The sequence below is a fragment of the Vulpes vulpes genome, chromosome 8, assembly GCF_048418805.1.
Source record: "Vulpes vulpes isolate BD-2025 chromosome 8, VulVul3, whole genome shotgun sequence".
NCBI classification, from domain to species: Eukaryota; Metazoa; Chordata; class Mammalia; order Carnivora; family Canidae; genus Vulpes; species Vulpes vulpes.
The window spans coordinates 1,787,712-1,809,002 of NC_132787.1; the positions used below are offsets into that span (position 1 = coordinate 1,787,712).

At 46.8% G+C, this 21,291-nt stretch overlaps 2 protein-coding genes across 7 annotated transcripts in view; both read right to left on the reverse strand.

Annotated features, from left to right (window-relative positions):
- Nucleotides 1–70, reverse strand: part of PRR13 (proline rich 13) — a 2,360-nt gene extending 2,290 nt beyond the window's left edge. The window contains 1 exon segment of the mRNA XM_072767879.1: nt 40–70. Within this exon segment, the coding sequence (XP_072623980.1) occupies nt 40–70 (31 nt within the window).
- A 13,289-nt stretch (nt 71–13,359) lies between these two features.
- AMHR2 (anti-Mullerian hormone receptor type 2) lies at nt 13,360–20,820 on the reverse strand. 6 transcript variants are annotated; one of them, XM_072765184.1, is made up of 11 exons: nt 20,641–20,813; nt 20,159–20,341; nt 19,897–19,923; nt 19,392–19,469; nt 19,070–19,206; nt 18,732–18,962; nt 17,075–17,189; nt 16,760–16,932; nt 16,411–16,558; nt 16,107–16,243; nt 13,360–15,218 (listed from the first exon to the last, which is right to left on the reverse strand). In XM_072765184.1, exons 1-11 carry the CDS (start codon nt 20,711–20,713, stop codon nt 15,009–15,011), a joined length of 1,512 nt encoding a protein of 503 aa, XP_072621285.1. In that variant the 5' UTR covers nt 20,714–20,813; the 3' UTR covers nt 13,360–15,008. The 6 variants fall into 6 exon arrangements, 5 of the variants coding, with proteins under 5 accessions (XP_072621285.1, XP_072621283.1, XP_072621286.1 ...); XM_072765182.1 differs by having other exon boundaries at nt 19,732–19,923; nt 20,641–20,792; XM_072765185.1 differs by lacking the exon at nt 20,159–20,341 and having other exon boundaries at nt 19,732–19,923; nt 20,641–20,820.
- Between the last annotated feature and the right edge of the window lie 471 nt (nt 20,821–21,291).

Below are 21,291 nucleotides of genomic sequence, written 5' to 3' on the forward strand. Positions count from 1 at the left end.
AGAGATTTCCTAATCCCTCTTTAGAATTCCCTAGCTCACTTGCATAGCTCCGCCATCCGTCGAATTGCATAAGGCCGAAGCCAAGGAGGTCATCTTTGATGGCTCTCTCTTCGCCTTTCCCTTGTCCCGCGCCCGCGAAGAGCTCGTTTTGTCTCCCAAATAAATCTGAATTCTTTCCCTGCTCCTAGCCTATCATCGTCTCTCTACTGGATTGCTGCAATGGCTTCATCTTTTTTTTTTTTTTCTAATCACAATTAACGTAAAAAACCATGCACCCCAAACTTAAAAATACTCATTCTTCCTAAGCATACTTAGGATACTTATTTAAAAAATTGGGGGGCAGCCCAGGTGGTTCAGCGAGGCCTGACCCTGGAGACCTAGGGTCGAGTCCCACTTCGGGCTCCCTGCATGGAGCCTGTTTCTCCCTCTGCTTGTGTCTCTGCCTCCTCCTTCCCTCTCTCTCTCTCTCTGATGAATGAATAAAATAAAATCTTTTAAAAAATAAAATAAATGGAAAATTGTACAATATGTGGCGTTTTGTGACTGGGTTCTTTCACTTAGCATAATATTTTCAAGGTTCATCCATGTTGTCAAATGAATCAGTACTTCATTCCTTTTTATGAGGGAAGTACTAAAAAGCATGCCGCTGAATGGATATACCACATCTTGTTGTATCCATTCATTGGATAATGGACATTTTATTTTATCTTATTTTTAAAAGATTTTATTGATTTATTCATGAGAGACACAGAGAAGCAGAGACACAGGCAGAGGGAGAAGCAGGATCCCTGCAGGGAGCCTGATGTGGGACTTGATCCCAGAACCCCCGGGTCGTGACCTGAGCCGAAGGCAGATGCTCAACCCCTGAGCCACCTAGGTGCCCCAATGATGGACAGTTTAATTGTTTTTTCTTTTTGCGTCTGTTAAGAATATTGCTGCTATGGGAGGTGGGGGTAAAAAAAAAAAAAAAAGAATATTGCTGCTATGAACATTCATGTACAAGCTCTTGTGTGAGCATATGTTTTCAATTCTATTGGGTGTATACCTGTGAGAAGAATTCCTGGATCATATGGTAACTCTGTGTTTAACTTTTTCAGAAACTACCAGACTATTTTCCAAAATAGCCACATAATTTCACATTCCCATCAGCAATGCATTAAAGTTCCAATTTCCCCACATCTTGGCCCAACACTTGTTACTATCCGTCTTTATCAGTACAGCCATTCTAGTAGGCGTGAAACGGTGTCTACAGTGGCTTTGTGTTAATTTTAAGACAAAGATCAAAATTATTTTTACTTGTATATATTAGTTTTTGTCGAACAGGTAATATGTTCACATGATATGAAAACATAAAAGAATAAAGCAGTATAAAGTGAAAAGTTTCCCCCCATTCTTGTTCTTCGTCTACCCAGCATCCCCAACCTACTCAACCCCTGAAATTAGTTTCTTTTTTCTTTAATTTTTATTTATTTATTCACGATAGACACACAGAGAGAGAGAGAGGCAGAGACACAGGCAGAGGGAGAAGCAGGCTCCATGCAGGGAGCCCAAAGTGGGACTTGATCCTGGGACCCCAGGGTCACGCCGTGAGCCGAAGGCAGGCGCTTAACCTCTGAGCCACCCAGGGATCTCTCCAGGAGCACTTCTTCAGGAAAGCCTCTCGATACCCTAGTCAGGTGAGATCCCTATGCTGTAGCCTCTGTAGAATCTTGCCTTTCCTTTATTTTTTTTTTTAATTTTTTATTTATTTATGATAGTCACAGAGAGAGAGAGAGAGGCAGAGACACAGGCGGAGGGAGAAGCAGGCTCCATTCACCGGGAGCCCGATGTGGGATTCGATCCCGGGTCTCCAGGATCGCGCCCTGGGCCAAAGGCAGGCGCCAAACCGCTGCGCCACCCAGGGATCCCCCTTGCCTTTCCTTTAGCACCCCTATCTTATGAATCAATTGGTAAGGACTTGGTTAGCATCAGTTTCCTACATTAGACTGTAAGCTTCTTGAGAACAGTGCTCTTCATTAACACTTAACACTTCACACAGTGCCTGGTACAGGAGGGTATTAATGAATAAACTATTTTTTTATGAATAAACTATTAAATGAATAACTACATGAATGAATGAATGAATGAATGAATGAACAAAGAGGCATAAAACATGGTGGTTCTAGTATCAGTCAGACAGCTTCTGGATTCAAATTCTGACTTTGCGGGATCCCTGGGTGGTGCAGCGGTTTAGCGCCTGCCTTTGGCCCAGGGCGTGATCCTGGAGACCCGGGATGGAGTCCCACATTGGGCTCTGGGTGCATGGAGCCTGCTTCTCCCTCTGCCTGTGTCTCTGCCTCTCTCTCTCTCACTGTGTGCCTATCATAAATAAAAAAAAAATTTTTTTTAACAAATTCTGGCTTTGCTACCTATTGTGTGACCCTGAATAAAACCTGTCAGACCAAGCACCTGGGTGGCTCAGTGGTTGAGTGTCTGCCTTTGGCTCAGGGCGTGACCTCAGGGTCCTGGGATCCAGTCCCTTATTGGCTCCCCGCAGGGAGCCTACTTCTCCCTCTGCCTGTGTCTCTGCCTGTTTTCTGTGTCTCTCATGAATAAATAAATAAAATCTTAAAGGAAAAAAAAAATTTTAAATAAACCCCTTGGACCATCAGTTCTCTCATCTGTAAAATACTGGCAACAGTACCGACCTCACAGGGTGGTTGGAATGAGATAAGCATGTACCTGTCACATAATAAGCACATATCATATGCTAGTATGTATTACTATCATGATTCTCAATGTTATGAGTGGTTACCATTAGAGTAACAGGATTTTAACCTCTCTGCAGGAGCCTCATAGGGTACCAACGTCCTCCATATGTCTCTTCACCTCCTTGCTAGAGTTGGGAAATTCTTCCCCAGATTTAAACTCAAATTATCTTTTTCAAGGTTTTATTTATTTATTTGAAAGGGAGAATGTGCATGCATGCGCGTGCGCACACATGGATGAGCAGAGGAGGAGCAGAGGCAGAGGGAAAGGCGACTTCCCGCAGAGCTGGGTGCCTAGTGTAGGGCTTTTCCCAGAATTCTGAGATCATGACCTGAGCTGAAGGCAGACACTTAAGTGACTGAGCATCCAGGTGCCCCTAAACTCAGATTATTTTTAAAGCATTAAACGATGCTTTTAAAGGTCATTTTAGGAGCACCTGAGTGGCTCAGTGGTGGAGCGTCTGCCTTCAGCTCAGATCATGGTCCCCAGGTTCCAGGATCAAGTCCCACATCGGGCTCCCCATGGGGAGCCTGCTTCTCCCTCTGCCTGTGTCTGTGCCTCTGTGTGTGTCTCTTGTGAATAAATAAATAAAATCTTTATAAAAATAATAAAGCTCATTTCAGCTCATTCATTAAGTCAATAATATTTACCATGCTTCTGTCATTCATTTATTCAACAAATTATTTCTTAAGCTAGCCAGGTAGTGTTCTAAGCACTGGGATTAAATGAAAACACCATAGAAAAAAAATCCTTGCCTTTCTGAGGTAATATTGTGGTGGGAGAGGCAAAATATAAATAAATATTCAGTAAAGTGTCAGATAGCGATGTGACACATTTTTATGGAGAAAAAAGAATCAAAGTAAGCGTAGGAGCTGTGGTACAAGTATTTATAGATCTTTGTAGGCCATGAAAAACAGTTCAGATTTTATTCGAAGTGTAAATGAAAGTCTCTGAAGGGTGTTGAGCATGGGAATGACATGATCTAATTTTCATTAAAAAAAAAAATCTGGGATCCCTGGGTGGCGCAGCGGTTTAGCGCCTGCCTTTGGCCCAGGGCGCGATCCTGGAGACCCGGGATCGAATCCCACGTCGGGCTCCCGGTGCATGGAGCCTGTTTCTCCCTCTGCCTGTGTCTCTGCCTCTCTCTCTCTCTGTGACTATCATACATAAATAAATTTAAAAAAATTAAAAAAAAATAAAAAAAAATCTGTAAACCAATGTTCATAGAAGTATTATTCATAATACCCTCCAAATGGAAACAAACCCAATGCCCATCAACAGATAAATGGATAAACAAAATGTGGCATGTGTGTATAATGACATATCATTCAACCTTAAAAGGAAGGAAAAATCTAACATATGCTAAAACATTGATAAACCTTGACGATACTATGCTGAGTGAAATAAGCCAGGCATAAAAGGAGAAATATGTATGATTCCATTTATATGAGGTGCCTAGATAATCAAATTTCGTAGAGACAGAAAGTAATTACATGGGCTTGGAGGAAAAGGAGAGTGGAAAGTTATTGTCTAATAGGCTCAGAGTTTCAGTTTGGAAAGATGAAAAAGTGCTAGAGAAGAATGGTGGTCATCATTGCACAACAGTGTAAATGTACTTAATGTCACTGTACACTTAAAAACAGTTAAAAGGGTTAAAAAAAAATCATTCTGGCTACCGTGTGATGAAAGAACAAGATAGCGGTGGTTAAAGTGGAAGGAAAAAACTTTTTAATTTTTAAAATTAAAAATAAAGTGGAAGCAGGGAGCCCAGTTAGGAGGCTACTGTTGTAGTCTAGAAGAGGGATGGTGGTGGCATGGATGGAAGTTGTTCAGACTCTGGGTATCTTTTTAGATAGCGCTTAGCAGATTTGGACTGGATGTGACCTGTGAAAGAAATAGAAAACTTGGGCCGCCCAGGTGGCTCAGCGGTTTAGCGCCGCCTTCAGCCCAGAGCCTGATCTTGGAGATCCGGGAGATCCGGGATGGAGATCTAGGATCTAGTCCCGAGTCAGGCTCCCTGCAGGGAGCCTGCTTCTCCTTCTGCCAGTTTCTCTGCCTCTCCCTCTCTCTGTGTCTCTCATGAATAAATAAATAAAATCTTAAAAAAAAAAAAAAGAAAGAAACAGAAAACTCAAGGATGAACCCAGGGATAGGTGAGCAACTGAAAAATAATGGTGAATGAAAAGAAAGAAAAAATGTGGAAAAAGGGATGCCTAGGTGGCTCAGCGGTTGGGCATCCGCCTAAGGCCCAGGGCCTGATCCTAGAGTCCTGGGATCGAGTCCCACATCAGGCTTCTTGCATGGAAGAAGAGGCTTCTCCCTCTGCCTGTGTCTCTGCCTCTCTCTGTGTGTCTCTCATGAATAAATATATAAAATATATATATTTTTAAATTTAAAAATAATAAAAAAAAAAAGGATACAGAATGAGTGGCCAGTGAGGAAGGGGGAAATCAGAAAAGAGAATGAAGAAGTCATTCAAGGAGGAAGCTATCAAATGTGTCAAATTTTGCTGATAAATAATGTAGGGTACAGTCTGAGAATTGGCCATTGGGTTTTGGAAGGATGATGATGTACATTTTAAGAGCAGTTCTAATTACATGGTAGAGACAAAATTTTGCCTGAAACAGAGGAAAGAATGAGAAATAAGGAAGTGGAGACAGCAAATAAAAGTAATTGTTCCAAGGAGTATTGGTAAATAAGGAAGCAGAGAAGTGAAGCAGTAAGATCAGCAGTCTAGGAAGGGAACATGAGAGTGGGGGAGGGGCAGAGGGAGAGGTCTCAAGCAGACTCCCCACTGAGCACAGAGCCCAACCTCCACCTCAGGACTCTGGGGTCATGGCCTGAGCTCAAACCACATGTGGGGCATCTGAGTGGCTCAGTGGTTGAGTGTCTGCCTTTGACTCAAGGTGTGATCCCGGGGTTCTGGAGCCCACTTCTCCCTCTGCCTGTGTCTCTGTCTCTCTCTGTGTCTCTCATGAATAAATAAATAAAATATTTTTAAAAAGTAATACCTGGGATCCCTGGGTGGCGCAGCGGTTTGGCGCCTGCCTTTGGCCCAGGGCGCGATCCTGGAGACCCGGGATCGAATCCCACGTCGGGCTCCCGGTGCATGGAGCCTGCTTCTCTCTCTGCCTCTCTCTCTCTCTCTGTGACTATCATAAATAAATAAATAAATAAATAAATAAATAAATAAATAAGTAAATAAATAAATAGTAATACCTAATTCATAATGACTTTTTTTAAATTTTTATTTATTTATGATAGTCACAGAGAGAGAGAGAGATAGAAAGAGAGAGAGAAAGGCAGAGACATAGGCAGAGGGAGAAGCAGTCTCCATGCACTGGGAGCCCGACGTGGGATTCGATCCCGGGACTCCAGGATCGCGCCCTGAGCCAAAGGCAGGCGCTAAACCGCTGTGCCACCCAGGGATCCCCATAATGACGTTTAAAGGACTTAATACATGTGAAGAACTCTGGGCACATAGTAAGCTCCACATAGGTGTTAGCTCTTATATTATAACAGGAAGGAAATCAGAGTCTACAGGTCTAGATGCAAATGCATTGGTAGATTATGGTAGATTGAGTGGTGGGAGATATAACCATTCTTTGCTGATGGCTGTTCTTTCTCCTCCTCCTCCTCCTCCTCCTCCTCCTCCTCCTCCTCCTCCTCCTCCTCCTTCTTCTTCTTCTTCTTCTTCTTCTTCTTCTTCTTCTTTAGGGAAGTAAAAAACAAGGTTATTAGTTGATAGGGAGGTGGGAGGAGAAGATTAGAAATAGTCATCTCGGGACACCTGGATGACTCAGCAATTGAACATCTACCTTTGGCTCAGGTCATGGTCCCCCGGGGTCCTAGGATCAAGTCCCACATCGAGCTCCCTGCAGGGAGCCTTCTCCCTCTGCCTATGTCTCTGCTTCAGTCAGTGTGTTTCTCATGAATAAATAAATAAATAATTTTTTAAAAGACATAATCAAAATAAAAAATAAAATAAAAAGGCATAGTCATCACAAAAAGTGGGCGAATGAATTGTTTAGGGAATTGGAGTAGGGTTGCTGGGCAGTACGAATGGCCCACTTGAGGTTTGTGAGCCAAATGCATAAAGTGAGACCAGTTGGCACAGGTGGTGGTTTCCTCCAGTTAAATTCCAATGTTTGGGTACAGCTGTGGTATAGAAGAACGGGCTTTATTTTGTTTTAAAGATTTTTATTATTAAAAAAATAAAGATTTTTATTTATTTATTCGTGAGAGATAGATAGAGAGAGAGAGAGAGAGAGAGAGAGGCAGAGGGAGAAGCAGGCTCCATGCAGGGAGCCTGACGTGGGACTGGATCCTGGGACTCCAGGATCACACTCTGGGCTGAAGGCGACGCTAAACCACTGAGCTACCCAGGCTGCCCAAAAAATGGCTTTAATTTGAGTTATGGTTTGCCTGGAAAATACAAGTAAGGAGAAGAGAAAAGAGGGCAAGGCTGTTAAGTGTGCAAGCAGGGATTACGGTGATAGACTATGGAAAATAAACTGAGTAAATAAGGAACGACGTAAGGGTGTGATGGATAGTGACAAAGTGGCAGCTCAGTGGCTTGGGTGTCCCAGTGGATGTTCTCTAGAGTAAGTGAGCTGAAAAGGAGGTAGAAGGTGGTATCCAGAGAGTGGAATGCTGGAAACACTTCTTGGTGGAGGTAGTGGAGGAAAATCTTGTTGGAAGTGCAAAGGTCAAAAAAGAAAGGATTAAATAGATTATCTACAGAGTGACATAGAGAATGTACATAATGATGATGAAAGTAGTGATAAAAAGAGACTTTGAGCCAGATGCTGAAATGTTCAACAAACACAGAGGAGTGACCAGGAGATCTATAAATGATCACAACAAGGTGAAGTAGGAAGTAGCGTGGTCTGATGGTGTGTGTTTCAGAGATCCTCGGATTTTGGAGGAGAAAGGGAAATGATTTGGAAGTAGCAACAGACAGAAAGGAAAATATCTACTCTCCTCCAGAGTATTTGAAAGAAAAAACAGCTACCACTCCAGGAAAAGGACATTCAGAGAGGAGGCTGAAGATAGAAAAGATTTTGTAGATATTTCCCTAGACCTGAGGTAGGCACTGTAGAAATGCAGACATATTTCACTTGCTTGCTAATAACTTCAGGAAGGCAACAAATTAAATAAATAAAAGAAAAAACAAAAGGGAAGGCATAAAATTTTCTCACCGAACCAAATAATGTGTCATTCTACAAGCTCTTTATCTTTTTTTCCAATCAGGTCTGTTGGTCAAAAAACGTTTATTGAAAATAAATTTAGCACATCAAAAGTGAACTCAGCCTTCTTGAACAGACGAGAAAAATGAAGCTCGGAAAGCAGAATGGTTTGTGCAGGTTTCACCCCAGTTAGTCGCAGATTCAGGGCAGGAACTAAGGAGTCGATTCAGTCCACCAGGCTGTATGCAGAGTCCTGAACTGGGTGCTATAAAGGAACTGGAAGGAATGTAAGCTATGTTCCTCCTCACCCTCCATGCTCTTAGTTACAGTCCAGACGAGAATGTGATGTTCACAAAGGAAAAAATTTCAGGGATGCCTGAGTGGCTTAGCAGTTGGTTTGGTTCAGGGGGTGATCCTGGATTCCCAGGTTCAAGTCCCTCATCGGGCTCTTTGCATGGAGCCTGCTTCTCCCTCTGCCTGTGTCTCTGCCTCTCTCTCCGTGTCTCTCATGAATAAATAAATAAAATCTTTAAAAAAAAACTTCAGCAAACAACATATTGGTAAGCACAAAATATGCTACAAGTTGTGCTCCTCAGTACCGAAGGGAGACAATGTGCAGTCCAATGTGGCTTTTCAAGGAATATTTCTTGGTGATAGTAAATTTGTTTACTGAGTAAATTTACTTAGTAAATTTGTTACTGTTATGCTTTCAATAAATTCTATTATGTAATTTGTGAGAATTTTTTATTTTTTTATTTTTTTTTAAGATTTATTTATTTATTCACGATAGACATAGAGATAGAGAGAGAGGCAGAGACACAGGCAGAGGGAGAAGCAGGCTCCATGCCGGGACCCAGACGCGGGACTCGATCCCAGGACTCCAGGACCGTGCCCTGGGCCAAAGGCAGGCGCCAAACCACCGAGCCACCCAGGGATCCCTGTGAGAATTTTTAAAAAGATTTTATTTATTTATTCATGAGAGACACAGAGAGGCAGAGACACAGGCAGAGGGAGAAGCAGGCTCCCTGCAGGGAGCCCAATGTGGGACTCGATCCCAGCACTCTGAGCTGAAGGCAGATACCCAACCACTGAGCCACCCGGGTGTCCCATAATTCGTGAGAATTAAAGAAAAGTTGTAAAATAGAAAAGCAGAAAGAAAAAGCAAACTGTATTTGAAGTCCCATTATCCAAACAGAATCATTACTGTTAATATCTTGGTATATTTCCATCTTTTTTTTTTGGCATAGACTTTTTTTTTTTTTTTTTTTTAAGATTCTATTTATTTATTCATGAGAGACACAAAGAGAGGCAGAGATACAGGCAGAGGGAGAAGCAGGCTCCATGCAGGGACCCCGATATGGGACTTGATCCCAGGATCCCAGGATCACACCCTGAGCCGAAGGCAGGCACTAAACCACTAAGCCACCCAGGGATCCCCTGGCATAGACTTTTAAAGTAAATACTAAATTTTAATAGACAAAACATGCAAATAGTTCAAAATCTAAGAGGTAAGAAAAAAATTGTATATCAAGACTTAGTCTTCTTGGGGCGCCTGGGTGTCTCAGTGGTTGGGTGTCTGCCTTTGGCTCAGGGTGTGACCCCGGGGTCCTGGGATGGAGTCCCACATCCGGCTCCCTGCAGGGAGCCTGCTTCTCCCTTTGCCTATGTCTCTGCCTCTCTCTGAGTCCCTTTCTATGTCTCTCATGAATAAATAAATAATTTAAAAATCTTAGAAAAAAAAAGAATCAGTCTTCTTCCCACTGTCCCCCAGCCCTGTCTTTAGCCACACAGTTTCCCTTCCTTGAGTCTGTCTCTATTCAGAGACTTATGTTTTTGAGTTTCTAAAAAGTGGGGCAGCCCTGGTGACTCAGCGGTTTAGCACCAGCTTCAGCCCAGGGAGTGATCCTGGAGATCTGGGATCGAGTCCCACGTCGGGCTCCCTGCGTGGAGCCTGCTTCTCCCTCTGCCTGTGTCTCTGCTTCTCTCTCTCTCTGTGTGTGCCTCTCATGAATAAATAAATTAAAAATAAGTAAATAAAAAGTGTGCTTATAAAGTATGGAAATTAATTAATAATCACTTACTCACAAAGCGACATTGGATCATTAAGGTAACAAGCATACCATACTAATGTACGATGTTAACAATAGGGGGAACTGAATGTGAGGAATACAATTATCTCCCCCTATTGCATCTCACTATGCATCTCTATGAGCATGGAATCACTGATCATCAGTATCATACTAGGTAACCACTGGATTTGGTAAAAGTAATCTTCACAACGGGGACTTTAATATTTTATCATAGAATTGTGGAAACATAGGATTGGAAATGACTTAGAGAATAATCCATTCAACATTCTGAGAAAATTAAATAAACATTTTTAAGAGTTCACGGTTAGGAGAACCAAGATTATAATCTAAGTTTTCTAGCTTTTCTGCTAGTGATTCCTTCAATACAACATAAATACTATAAGTATACATTTTCATGCTTATCACAATCCTCCCATTGTTCTTTGTATTTATAGCCTTTCTGAAGTTTTGGAGATGGTCATAGTTTTGTTTTGCTTAATAAGCTTTATTTTTTTGGAGCAGTTCTGGATTTACAGAAAGATTGAGAAGGTAATGCAGTTTTCATATCCCCCATGCCCAGTTTCCTCTATTATTAACATCTTATATTAGTATAGTATATTTGTTACCTTAATGTAATGATCCAATACAGTTTCATTATTATTAACTAAACTCCATACTTTATTCAGATTTATTTAGTTTTCACCCATTGTCCTTTTCCTGTTTTGGGATCTTATCCAGGATATCACATTATATTTAGTTTTCATGTCTCCTTAGGCTACTCTTAGTGACAGTTTCTTAGACTTTCTTTGTTTTTTGTTATTTATTTTTTCAAGATTTTATTTATTTATTCATGAGAGACAGAGAGAGAGAGAGACCGAGACACAGACAGAGGGAGAAGCAGGTCCCATGCAGGGAGCCCGACTTGGGACTGGATCTCAGGTCTCCAGGATCACACCCTGGGCTGAAGGTGGCACTAAACTGCTGAGCCAGCCGGGCTGCCCTCCTTTTTAAGATTTGATGGGTATCTGGGTGGCTCAGGAGATTAAGCATCTGCCTTTGGCTCAGGTCATGATCCAAACCACTGGATTTGGTCGGCTTCTCCCTCTGCCTCTGCCTGCCGCTCCCCCTGCTTGTGCTCTCTGTCAAATAAACAAATAAAAATCTTAAAAAAAAAAAAAAAAGTTTATTTTAAAGTAATCTCTACACCCAATGTAAGGCTCAAACTCACAACCCCAAGATCATAAATCACATGCTTTATTGACTGATCAAGCCAGCCCAACACCCCTAGACTTTCTTTGTTTTTGATGATCTTGATAGTTTTGAGACGTACTAGTTGGGAATTTTGTAAAATGTTCTATTGGTATTTGTTTTTCTTGTGACCATAGGTTTATTTTTTCTAATTTAATTTAATTATTATTTTTAAAATATTTTATTTATTTATTCATGAGAGATGCAGAGACACAGGCAGAGGGACAAGCAGGCTCCCTGCAGGGAGCCTGACATGGGACTCCATCCTGGGTCTCCAGGATCACGTCCTGGACTGAAGGCAGTGCTAAACCGCTGAGCCACCCAGACTGCCCTTTTATTTATTTTTTAAAAAGATTATTTATTCATTGGACGGGGAGGGGAGGACAAGAGGGGGAGGAGCAGAGAGTAGGGAGAAGCACACTCCCTGCTGAGCAGGGAGCCAGCCCCTTGAGCTCAGTCCCAGGACCCTGGAATCATGACCTGAGCCAAAGGCAGATGCTTAACCGACTGAGCCACCCAGGCACTCCTAAGTTTTGTGTTTTTTTTTTTTTAAGTTTTTTTATTTATTTAAGTAATCTCTACACCTCCTGTGGGACTTGAACTCACAACCCTGAGATCAAGAGACACATGGGGGCAGCCCGGGTGGCTCAGAGGTTTAGCGCCACCTTTAGCCCAGGGCCTGATCCTGGAGACCCGGGATGGAGTCCCATATTCAGCTCCCTGCATGGAGCCTGCTTCTCCCTCTGCCTGTGTCTCTGCCTCTCTCTCTCTCTCTCTCCCTGTGTCTCTCATGAATAAAGAAATAAATTAAAAAGAGAGAGAGAGAGAGAGACATGGTCTTCTGACTCCCAAGATCAAGAGTTGCATGCTCTTGTGAATGAGCCAATCAGGTGCCCTGATCATAGGTTTATTTTTGATTTAATAGTCCTACTCTTGTCAGCATATATTTGTAAATTCTTTTCACATGACATTATCCATTTTTAATAATTTATGGTGTTATCATAAATATCATTATTTTGTTTTGTTTTTTATTTTTTAAGATTTTATTTATTTATTCATGAGAGAGAGGAAGAGACACAGGCAGAGGGAGAAGCAGGCTCCCCGTGGGGAGCACAATGTGGGACTCCATCCCCGGACCCTGGGATCATGCCCTGAGCCAAAGGCAGATGCTCAACCACTGAGCCACCCAGGTGTCCTTGTTTTGTTTTTTAAATATTGTTTTTAGTGGCTGGAATCCCTACTCTTTTTTTAAAAGCTATGAGGCCTTGCACACATTTCTAAACTTCTCTGAGCCCTTGGTTTCCTCCTCTGTAAGTGGTGCTCATGCTCACAGGATTATCATGAAAAAGGCAAGTAGACTGTTGGGCAGAGGCAACACCTAATAAAAGTTACGTTTAAAGGTTATTAAAAAAAAAAAAAAAGGTTATTCAGAGCATAGTTTTTAACCAAGATTGGAAAGAAAACAGGTGGTCAAGAGGCAATTGTAATAGTTAGGGCCTGCTAGCTTAGGAGGAGAAAAAGACAGTTGGTGCCCAGAGCAGGCCCTACCCATGCAACCCCAGTTGAGAATTGACTAGATATGGGTGGGATGAGTTGGGGTCACAGAAGAGACAAAAGACCTTGTTGGGATCCTCTAGGACCAAGAGAAACTTAGTGCAGTAGGCCTGGTTGGCTCAGTCGGAGAGCGTGTGACTCTTGATCTCAGGGTCATGAATTTGAGCCCCACGTTGGGTGTAGAGATTACTAAAAGAGATAGAGAAATACGGTGCTCTTGAGAGCCAGGGAAGAGGGGAAGACAGCCCTGTTGGTGAGGGGGATGCCGGAGCTTAGCTATTGATGTGTTTAATTTCAGGTGGTAATGTCTTGTAGAGAATTAGGGTTCTTTTTTTTTTTTAAGATTTATTTATTTATTTATTTATTTATTTATTTATTTATTTATTTCTGATAGACATAGAGAGAGAGAGAGAGAGGCAGAGACACAGGAGGAGGGAGAAACAGGCTCCAAGTCGCGAACCCGACGTGGGACTCAGTCCCGGGACTCCAGGATCACGCCCTGGGCCAAAGGCAGACGCAAAACAGCTGAGCCACCCAGGGATCCCCGAGAATTGGGGTTCTTTTTTTTTAAATATTTTTTTTTATTTTATTTATTTATTCATGATAGTCACACAGAGAGAGACAGAGACACAGGCAGAGGGAGAAGCAGGCTCTATGCAGGGAGCCCGACATGGGATTCGATCCCGGGTCTCCAGGATCGCGCCCGGGCCAAAGGCAGGCGCCAAACCACTGCGCCACCCAGGGATCCCGAGAATTGGGGTTCTGAAGAAAAGTGAAGTCTTAGGGCTTGAGAGTAGACAGGCTCTACTTTACTAATGCTAATGCTGGAGCAACCGACATACAAAAGGACAAGAGAGCATCTCAATGTTCATTCACAACTGTTCCCATGTCCAGAGTGTCCACTGAGGCCAGGTGCTACACAAGACCTGTCACCCCTTCTTGTTTACCCTGAATCAACTCTGCAAGCAGCGTAGATATTCTTACCCATACTTTATACATGACAAAACAGATTCCTAGGGTTAGGTAACTTGCTCAAAGACACAGGGCTCGGTGCTCACTGACCAGGAATCAATCCTGTTGTAGTGAAGTCAAAGCCTTCCCATTGTTCTCCTGGAGTTAGACCAGAAGGCCTCATTCCCCTGATTTAGCAAATGAGAAACCTGAGGGCCCAGAGAGAGAATGTAACTTGCCCAATACCACTCAGTCAGAAACTAAACTGGGTGGGGTGGGGTGGGGGTGCCTTGCTAGCTCAACTGGAGGAGCATAGAGTGGGTGGGGTGGGGTCCTCAATCTTGAGGTCAGGAGGTTAAGCCCCACTTTGGGTATAGCGATTACTAAAAAAAGTAAAAATAAAAAATAAAAACACTTAAAAAAGAAAAAAGAAAGAAAGAAAGAAAAGAAACTGAACTATAGCTATAAACCAGGGACCCAGTGTGAAATGTCCCTGAGAGGCACCCAGTATGAAAGGGGCCTGGGTGGGAAAGAAAAGCCAGTAGAGAAGGCACAAAAAGAAATGAAGAACTTCTCAGTAGGGTTCACAAGGCCTTGCCTACAATTTTCCACAGAACGTCTCCGCTCTCTCCTTCACACACCCGACACTTCTGCTACCCAGGTTCCTTGCTGCTTTGTACTGCACCTCAAGACCCTGTGCCTCCTGCCCCCACCATGCCTGGAAAACTGCTGGTTGAAAACCCAAGCTTCCTGTGCTCTGTGAGGCCTTCCCACTCAAGCCTCAGACAGGACACTCCCCCAGTACCCCAGGCAGTGCCCCCAATCAGGTGAGCTGTGAGTCTCCGAGCACCTGCCAAGCAGTGATGTCATCTTCCCCCAGTGCCCGCCATGCGATCCCACCAAATGAAGGCCTGTGTTAGAGAAGGAAAAGAAGAGAGACCGGAGGAGCCCTGGATCACATGAAGCGGGGAAGGCCCAAGGACGTGGAGATCAAGCTGACTTTATCTCTCACCCACCCCGTCTCCCTGGTCAGGACTGCAGTGTACAGGATGTGCGCAGAAGGATCCAAGCATTCGGCAGGTAGGACAGGCAGTGGTGAGGCGGAGCACCGAGCATCCGACCACCAGATTTATGTTTGCACGAACATAGATTATACGTAACTGCGCGTTTACAGGTGAGAGATGGTACAGGAGGATTCCTGGAACAAGGGCCTAGCTGAACGCTGAAGTAGCAGACATCCAGCTGAGGCCTACAAGGGGGAATGGCAGCGGGGAGGAGCTGAGAGACAGTCTTCTGGGCAGAGGGGTGGGCAGCCATGGGCGCAGCTCTCTGGGAAAGGCTGGGCCTCTTGAGGACGGGCCAGGGCGGCCAGGCGCTGCTGAACACACTCAGCTGTCAGCCGTGCTTCGGGGTCTGCATCCCAACAGTCCTCTAGCAGCTCTCTCAGGCTGCCAGGGTCCTGGGAAGAATGACCGGGAAGCAGGCTTAATCCTGGAAGTGGCCCCCTGAGTAGCCCCAGAGTTGAGAGGTGTCCACCACTACCTTGTTTTCAACACTCCTCTTCTGATCCTCTCTGGAGCCCCCCTCCCTTCCCGCTCCCCCAAATCCAGCTCTCTGCATCTCGCTCCCTATGAGACAGGTTCTTTGGGTGTCTTCCAGAGGGTCAACCTTTTCCTCTGAGGAGCTGATTCAGATTAATGACTTAACACACTGATGGGAAATTACTCTCCTTCCTTTCAGGCAACCAGGGTCTTAGCTAAACAATACTTAACCCAATAGACACTTGTTGCCGTGGAAATTTCAGGCCAGGTAGCAGGGAAAGGGGCTTCCTGTTAGGAAACTAATTATACAGATCCTGAAATTTCACTGTTTGGCCACTTTTTTTAACCCTTAAAACCTAGGAGTGGCTTTTATTGGGTCATGGCAGAAACACAGATGTGTGAGACAGGGTGAGGAATTACTGGATTAAATGGTGGGTTCCAGTGTGCCAGGAGAGGAACCATCATGGGAACAGAGCTCAGGGCAGAAGCAAGGCCAAGGAAGGCTTCCTGGAGGAGGAGACTGAGAAATAGGGCTAACCGACAGTGGAGAGAAGAGAGACAGACCAGGCAAGTCTGAGCAGGAGGAAGGTGTCTGTCTCTGTCTCAGGAATGGGGTGTGGGACTTATGGTGGAAGAGGATGAGTTGAGGTACAGAGCAAGTTTGTCCAGCTCCAGCCGAACATGAGACGGGGAGTGGTGGCAGATGAGAGGAGATAGGAGCATTTGGGCTGGTCCCAGTAGACAAGTCCTCGAAGCCCATGTCCATACTCTCCAGGCCCCCAGCCCACTGGCAGGTGGCCTCTTACTGTGGTGAAGGAGTGCCAGGTGGATGGGATACAGGGGCGCCTTCTCTCCTCTACGGCCAAGGTCCACAGCTCACAGGTGGTGGGGGTGCTACCCAGTTCTGCCTCATAGGCCAGTTGGAAAGGTGGTGGTCTGCTGTCTGGGGAAAGGTGCACAGGGCTAGGTCAACTAGTCCTGGGGAGCCTCCTTGTGAAAAGTCCAAGATGGAGAAGGGCAGAGCTTCCCGCAGCAGGAGGTAGGTGGACATAGAAGGAGTGGGTGAGGTATGGGGCGTGGGGAGAGAGGGGCTGCTGCACCCATCCTTACCAGGCCTCAAATCTGGGCAGCGGCTCAGGATCTCCCATAGGAGCAGAGCCAGAGAGTAAACATCGGCTTGTCGGAGGGCCGTGCCCCAGTCCTGTAGGTCCAGAGTCTTGTCCAAGAGCTCCGGCGCCATGTACCTCTGGGTGCCAGCCTGGAGAGAAAGGTGTGGAGGCCAAGAATCACCTTCCTGGCAAGCCTCACTGCAACACTGGTCCATGCGACGTCCCCCCAACTAGACTCAGCAATGTCCCAAACTCCATAGGTACTGCCGCACTGTTGCCACAGCAAAGGACACATCTTCATCAGCAACACCGCCATCATCCCGGGCCTCACCCTCATCCAGGGTACTCACCTCCATGATGGTAGCTGGGCCTCGGGGTTGAGTAGGGGCCCAGGTGGGAGGCTGGGTGAGGCCAGGGAGCACCAAGGCAAGGCCAAGGTCTCCAATGGCACACGACCCATCCTCCCGAACGAGCACATTCTGACTGCTCAGATCGCGGTGGGCAATACCTGGTTTGTATTGGCCTGTGGGAGAAGCCAAGGTTGAAGGGGCGTGGGTCTTCTTCCTTTCTCTTTTGACCCAATTATTTCCCTTCAAGGTAAGGGAGAACCAGACACAGCAGCGTAGCTCTTGATGCCCATAGCTTCCTACTTCCAGCTCACCCACCATCCTGCCAGCGCTCCTCATGGAGAAATGCCAGGCCCTGCGCCAGGGACAGTGCCATCCGCATGGAACTTCCCCAGTCACTGGTGTGCTGGGTCAAGTACTGGCACAGGGAGCCCTGGGGAGCAGCAGAGAGAAGAAGACACATAACTTGGAGGTGGCTGATCCACCCCAAGGTGCAGAGATCAATCTAGAGACCTCGCCCTGCATCTCCCAACAGACCGACACACTGATCCATCCAGGCTGAGACAAGAGGCAGGGGAGGAGTGAGAACATGCATCTGTCAGACTGATGGGAAAAACAGTAGCCCTAACTCAAGTGTCTGAGCGCTTACTATGTGCCAGGCCTCCTGTAATCCTCACAACAACCCTAGGAGATAATGTACTCCTGTCACGCCTCATTTATAGACCAGGTGCTTGGAAGAAAGCTAAATAAACTTGCAAGTCACTTGGTGAGAAACAAGTAGAGCTTCAACCCAAGTGGTTTGACTCTAGGATCACTCACTAGTAACTACCTCATCCTGACTTGGGACTTGAGGCAATAACAGAAGCAAGAGAGGCAAAGTGAGCAAAGTGGTGGTACCCCTCGTGAGCCACCTGGCCTGAGGCGTCAGGCCTGTAGGGAAGAGCCGGCCCATGGGAGAGCCACCAGGTAGGAGAGTGAAAGATGGGGAGCAAGTGGAAATTGGGAGGGGAAGGAGCATTAGATTAGTGTCTCTCACTCAACAAACATTACCGGGTACCTTCAGTGTGCCGGGGAAGTTGAACAAACAAACCAACCCAAGAAAGCAGAGATTTTTGAGCTGGGCATTGAGACACATAGTCAACGAGGGGACTTCTCAGAATTCAAGATTTCAGAGGGAGAGGATGGCGGGGGCTAGTAAAGTCCCCAAGTCCTTAGCAGGCCCACAAGGCCAGGTGTGGTCTGGTCCCTGTCCACCTTGTCCTCCTCATCCTTCCTGTTCATGACCCTCCCCTTGAGTCACATCTTATTCTTATCTCACAGTACCTCCTCTCTTAGCACTTTATGCCCTTGACATCTGATGCTTATTTTTGTGTTTACCTGGTTCACTCTGTCTCCCGCACTACTCTATACAATCGACAGAGGCAAGGGCTAGGCTGTTTGTCTTAGCACAGGAGGTGTGGTACGTGGTTCATAAACTTCTTGAATGAATGTGTCAGTGAGTTTGGAGGGCCAAGCCTGGACATATTTCTTTAACATTGATTTTCCTTAAGGTTGGGAATATGAGTAGTTTTTGTTTTTAAGATTCTATTTATTTATTCATGAGAAACACAAAGAGAGAGAGATGGAGACACAGGCAGAGGGAGAAGCAGGTTCCCTGCAGGGAGCCTGATGTGGGACTCTATCCCAGGACCCCGGGATCATGCCTCTGAGCCAGAGCCAGATGCTCAGCCACTGAGCCCCCAAGACGTCCCGGGAACATGAGTAGTTTTGATTTCTCCTTCTCTATCTCTATTTCATAAATTAAAAATATTAGCAAGTATTGCTTGTCTAATAAACCAAGAAGACAAAATCATTTTGAACGTTCTAGAGAAGAGGAAATCTGAAGCGGATGAATAAGCACGAGCGGGGCCCCGCGGCCATCCAGCACCCACATCCACACACAGGCAAATGCATACAGACGTCCCTTGGTCCTCACCTTCGGGTGCAGTTCCAGTACCAGCAGGGGCCCACAGGGCGGGGAGCCAGGGCCCCCTCTGCTGGCGGTGATAAAGCGGACAATGTGGTCGTGCTGCAGGCCTGGCAGTTCGTACACCGCTCTCTCCGCTTGGAACTGGGCCACAGCCCTCAGGGAGAAGGCCTTGATGGCCACCAGTCTGCCTCGCAGCTGCCCAGCCCACACGGCCGTGTGGCCTCCTTCCCAGATTACCTGGTGGAAACACAGTGCTGGGTGCCAGCCTCAGCTAGTCGCGGGGCCAGGCTTCCACCCCAGACACCCTGGGAGGGATTGGAGGACCCGGCCCCCTCCCCGGGCACCTGGGAGAAACACAGCTCAGACAGCTCGGGGAGCTCAGCACTCCAGTCCCTGCCTGAGTCTGGCTCCGGCTCCTGCTCCGGCTCTGGCTCCGGCTCCGGCCCACCTTGAACGCTGCAGGCCTTCCGCTGTCGCAGGGCTGGGGCAGAAGGGAGCTCTTGGGTCAGGGTGCACAGGCGAGGAGACTGGGAAAGGGGCTTTGTGGAGGCAATGGGCTCAGGCTGTAGAGATCTCAGAACCACGGGGTCAGGGGAAGCTGGAGAGGAGTCAGAGCTTTGGGGCAGTGACTTGGGGTCACGAGGGAGGCATGAAGTAGATTAGTACCCAAGACGATGCTGCCGAGCAGCAGCAGCAGCAGGACGAGCAGCCCCAGCAGCACCAGCGCCATCCAGATGGACTCGCCTGGACGTTAAGCCAAGAATGCAGCTTGGATGAGCCTTGCCCCAAATCCACTCTGTTCCTTTCCCCTTCCTCAGAGAACTAGCTTCTGGACCCACCCCCACCTTTGTCACAAGCCCCTTATCTCCCAGTCACTAGGGCAACCAACTTCTCAAGGCCAGGAGGAGGAAAACTTGGGATGGGGGTAGGGTGAGAACCAGCCTTGGTTCTACCTCTCATCCTAACCTGGGCCCCAGCCCCCAGACCCAGCCCCCTGCATGGCTACCTGGGATAGCTTGGGGACCCTGGGAGCCAGGGGTCCCAGGGTTCCCTGGAGGAGGCAGATGGCTGTAATTGGCATTGCAGAAGTCAGTGCCACAGGAGCAGGTGAAGAGAGTGGACCCGGGGCTGGGGTGGGCTCGGGGGCTCAGGTCACAGTGGGGGGACTCACAGTCTGGCTCATCACTGTCACGGCATCCTGATAGGGTGGGATTAGAAGAGAGAAAGGGAGAGAAAGGGCAAGCGAGCATAACTGGGTCTAGGAACAGAGAGGATAACCCCCTTCTCTATCACAGGCATCCCCTCCATCTCACATGGCTTTTCTTTCCCTCCACACATTCCATTTCTCCTCCTCTCCCATTGCTGTCACCCCCACCCCAGGATGTACCTGTTTCCCACCCTAGCTATCACCTGCTTTATACTTTGCCATTCACCTTGCATCTCCACCTGTGCCTGGTCTTGGGTCAGGTTCCAGATCCCAAAACAGCAGCGGCTGTAGAGGCAGCGGATAACCCTGGGGGGCCCTGGTCCTGCATCTAGCAGCTTCCCCAGTGTCTTTGTGCTTCCCCGTACTCCAGGGGCCTCAAAGAACACACAGGTCCGCCTGCTTGGGGGTGCTGTGGCCCAGGGTGGGGAGAGGGGAGGGTTCAAGATGGGAATGAATGCAGGGGCAAAAGCAGCAGCCCAAGGGAGAGACAAAACAGGTTTCATATCCCAGGGCCAGCATGGCAAAGCTGTGAGCAAACAGGATCAGCAGAGGTGTGGAACCTGACCTCACCCTGGGGACACATGCTCTACCTTTTGCCCTCATTCACCCACCCCACTCATTCTTCCAAAGGGGTGGCTGCTGCTTCAAGTCCCCCTTTCCCTCAGTGGGTGAGCTGGAAAGGCCCTGCCCATCCCTGTAGACACTTACCTTGCACAGCTGTGGGAAGTAGTACCCAAAGGCCCAGAGTCCCCAGCATCATGCTGGAGGAGGCAAGCAGCATGAAGAGGGGAGCATGAACCAGCACTGCTGCCCTGGGCCAGAGCTTCCCTCAGATATAGGGCGCTGTGGGTCTTCTGATCCCTCCGTCCCCAACTCCGCCCCCCTCCCTCTTCCCAAGTCTCTGTGGGGGAGACGGCTGCTGTGGGGGAGAGGATGGGTGTGGGGAAAAGCAAGGAGAGGGAGGAGCAGAGAACCAATCTCATATCCTCTTCTCTGCAGCCAGCTGCCTCCTCTATTTCTCTGCAAAGTGGGAGGAAGGGGTCTTGGAGGCCCAGCTGAGAACCCCATGACATGGAACCTCGGGCCTCTGCACTTTGCTGACCCTGGAGGAAAGTGCTGGATACTGTCAGCCCTTCTCAGGCCAGAAACCAGAATGAGGTCAACTAAGCCATTCAGCTATGCCCAAGATCCCTTCTTTTCAGGGCTCAGATCTGGAGCTCTCTGGGCAGACAGGCTTCACAGACGATACTAAAGTTGACTTCAGTTTCCAAACTCCAGAATCAGAAAAGAGTTATAAAAAAGTCACGTTGAAAATGGGCTAATGGGATCCCTGGGTGGCACAGCGGTTTGGCGCCTGCC

Bases quoted from the DNA above. Each gene is read 5' to 3' on its own strand.
- AMHR2 (XM_072765182.1), bottom strand. From the start codon at position 20,713: ATGCTGCTTGCCTCCTCCAGCATGATGCTGGGGACTCTGGGCCTTTGG. The intron at 16,559-16,759 runs GTGAGTACCCTG...CTTTCTCTCCAG, and splicing joins GCCCAGCTACCATCATGGAG to GCTGGCACCCAGAGGTACAT. The intron at 15,219-16,106 runs GTAAGAGGCCAC...CATTCTTCCCAG, and splicing joins CCTGGCACTCCTTCACCACA to GACCCTGGCAGCCTGAGAGA.